Raw genomic sequence first — 2,500 nt, 5'->3', positions numbered from 1 at the left:
TGGCTCTCGGGGAATCCTACCTCGCTCTCTGCACCGCCTGTGTTGGGGTTCGTCCAATCCTTAATAACTTTGTCTTTGATCACTAACACATCCTTAACAATTTCACAAAAATCCTCTGAACTTTCCCTTCACACTCTTGGCGACAGTTACCGTACATACAGGGTCGCTAACGCACTGGTACTAAAATAAATTCATGCATATATTTTTCCTACTTTCCAAATCCCTTATAAGTACATATCTAAAGTTACACGAAATCAAAAGATATACACACGCTACAAAAGTATAAACAGAAATGATAATTCTTACACCCAAACATCGAAATAATGAACGAACTGGGAGCGTCCAGAATAAAGTGATGGTAAACGTATAGTGTGCTTGCATGAATGAATTCGTGCGTATATATGTTTGCTTACATTCGTGCTAGAATTCAGCTTTCAGTGACAAAACAATAATAGACCGTAATGACTAGATATACACTCTTCCTTCCGCATCTCTTAAAACAATAAATATTAAATAATAATAAATTAGACAATAAATATCGTTACTGCATAGCTTGAGCACATATGTCTATTACCTTACAAGTGAACATTCTGGAAGCCTATATTGATATACGTATGCCGTGGAAGAGAAAATATTTTGTGCTTTGACGTCATGCAGGACACGTATAATGTCAAAACACGTGCCGAAAGTGAAGGCATGCAAAACTTTGTTGTCAGACGTTTTGTTGTATTTGTTTATCCATAAGAAATATCTGTTTCCTGAATTGATAGATATGTACTAGTTGAGGTCCGCCACACTTCGAGCCTACTCTTAAGCATTCGCGAGTCCAAAGCAAATCTTTGGCTTTTGAACGGTTAATAATTACAACCAGTATATTCGCAGCAACTACAAAATTGTGCGTTAATCTAGTAGATTGCACAAGAATTCTTGCTATTCACCGAAATGATTGATTTGCAAAATATGCAGTTTCAACTTTCTCTCTCGCGCCTTGGCTGTTCTCGATATTTCCTATTGTATTTCACGCGATTGGCAAACGGAAACATTCTGTACATTACCCGATGACTATGCTATTGTATCCGGAGTAATTACTAGTTTAGATTACTAATAGATCTTTTATCAGGCAGAAAGAAATAGAAATGATCGTTGAACCAGAAAACTTATGTGAGACTGGCCCGGGAGCAGGCATGGCCGGGTGCTGCGTGCGGGGCCCTCCTGCTGCCTCGCTGCGGGGGCCCCGGAGGACGCTGGGCTCGCATCGGGAACTCTAAACCTAAACACATTGGACAAGACATTTAAAAGACGAACCAAAACCAAACACGTGACTTGTGTACACTCCAACTTGGCCGATCTGACACTGTTCGCTAGAAACAATGGAAATGTTTTAGGGAACAACATTCTCAAAGAAAGCAAATAAATAATAATCAAAACATTTGATTGCTTCTAGGAGACCGTGCCAGTGCATATGCCCCTGCTGGGCGAACACATGATCCTTACGTATTGACTAGCTGGGCACTCATCCACGTACAAAGTGAACTCCAAAACTAATTTTAACAGCAAAATCCACTCAAACACCGTAATAAATTCTAAAGAAAATCACACAGCCGATTGGCTTGATAAAGTTTGCACATCTGATCCTTTAAAAATTTATTCACACATATTCCCTTCCTTCATTAGCACTGAAGGGTTATCAGTCATACGAATCTCTCTTAATGCTAATCTTTGGTAGAGGTAGAACATGGAACCAGCAAGGGGAAAGCAACAGAACACTGACTGGGTAGTTTTCCTGCTTGCTGTTGTTCTTCACGCCGACGAGTGTCCGTCCTTGTCACATCTGAAGCAACTGCTGCACGAGTGCCCAAGCCTCCTAAGCGTGTTACTTGATCCCATAATGCCAAAACGCTTTACAAAATATCGGTGTTTTTCGTTTCTTCCCTTACAAATTCACTTATTTTCAAGATCGCCTTCCCACTGCTAGGTTTTCCACTGATTTCACAAATGCCGACACCCTGAATTTGCAGACAGCACTTGCTGACTCGCTTCGGCAATACATCACAAGCGGCATCGTTTGGCCGAGCCCAAGCCACCACGAGGCGCTCGGCTGCCGGAGCCTTGAGCGACTCCGCCCTTGCTGCCCCAAGCTTTGTGCAACGACCGCGTGCTGATTCAAGCGCTCCGATTCCTGGTTCTCGATGAAGATCTAGCCACGAAGGCCGACCGGCAGCCATTAGGAGTGGCCCCCGGGCAGGTGTCACAGCGGTATGGGCGCCGGAGCCGGGACGACCTCCAGCTGGCCGGTGTGGAGGTGCGGGGGCGGGTTAGCGGCGGCACAGCTCAGAGGGCCCTCCAGCAGGATATAGCTCTGCAAAAGCATCGGCAGCAGGACGTTGCCGCCGAGGGTGAGGTGCTGGATGAGCGGGCGCACGTCGGTGCCGTGGATAGTCCTGAGGATGGCGTAGATGGCGGTGCGGCACTGGCGCTTCAGCGGCGGCGGCGTCTTGCT

General features: G+C 45.3%; 1 protein-coding gene across 5 annotated transcripts in view; it reads right to left on the bottom strand.

Moving 5' to 3' along the window:
- LOC113818801 (ankyrin repeat and SOCS box protein 10) overlaps positions 1-2,500 on the bottom strand; it is an 18,198-nt gene that overhangs the window by 210 nt on the left and 15,488 nt on the right. For all 5 annotated transcript variants that reach the window (XM_070142186.1, XM_070142190.1, XM_070142189.1 and 2 more), the window contains exon 6: positions 1-2,500. This exon is cut by the window's left edge and continues 210 nt beyond it; it is cut by the window's right edge and continues 112 nt beyond it. In XM_070142186.1, coding sequence (XP_069998287.1) covers positions 2,249-2,500 — 252 coding nt within the window. In that variant the 3' untranslated portion in view covers positions 1-2,248.

The sequence above is a fragment of the Penaeus vannamei genome, chromosome 29 (genome assembly GCF_042767895.1).
Source record: "Penaeus vannamei isolate JL-2024 chromosome 29, ASM4276789v1, whole genome shotgun sequence".
NCBI lineage: Eukaryota > Metazoa > Arthropoda > Malacostraca > Decapoda > Penaeidae > Penaeus > Penaeus vannamei.
The sequence above is the reverse complement of the archived record's forward strand: the minus strand, read 5'-3'. Positions and strand labels throughout refer to the sequence as shown.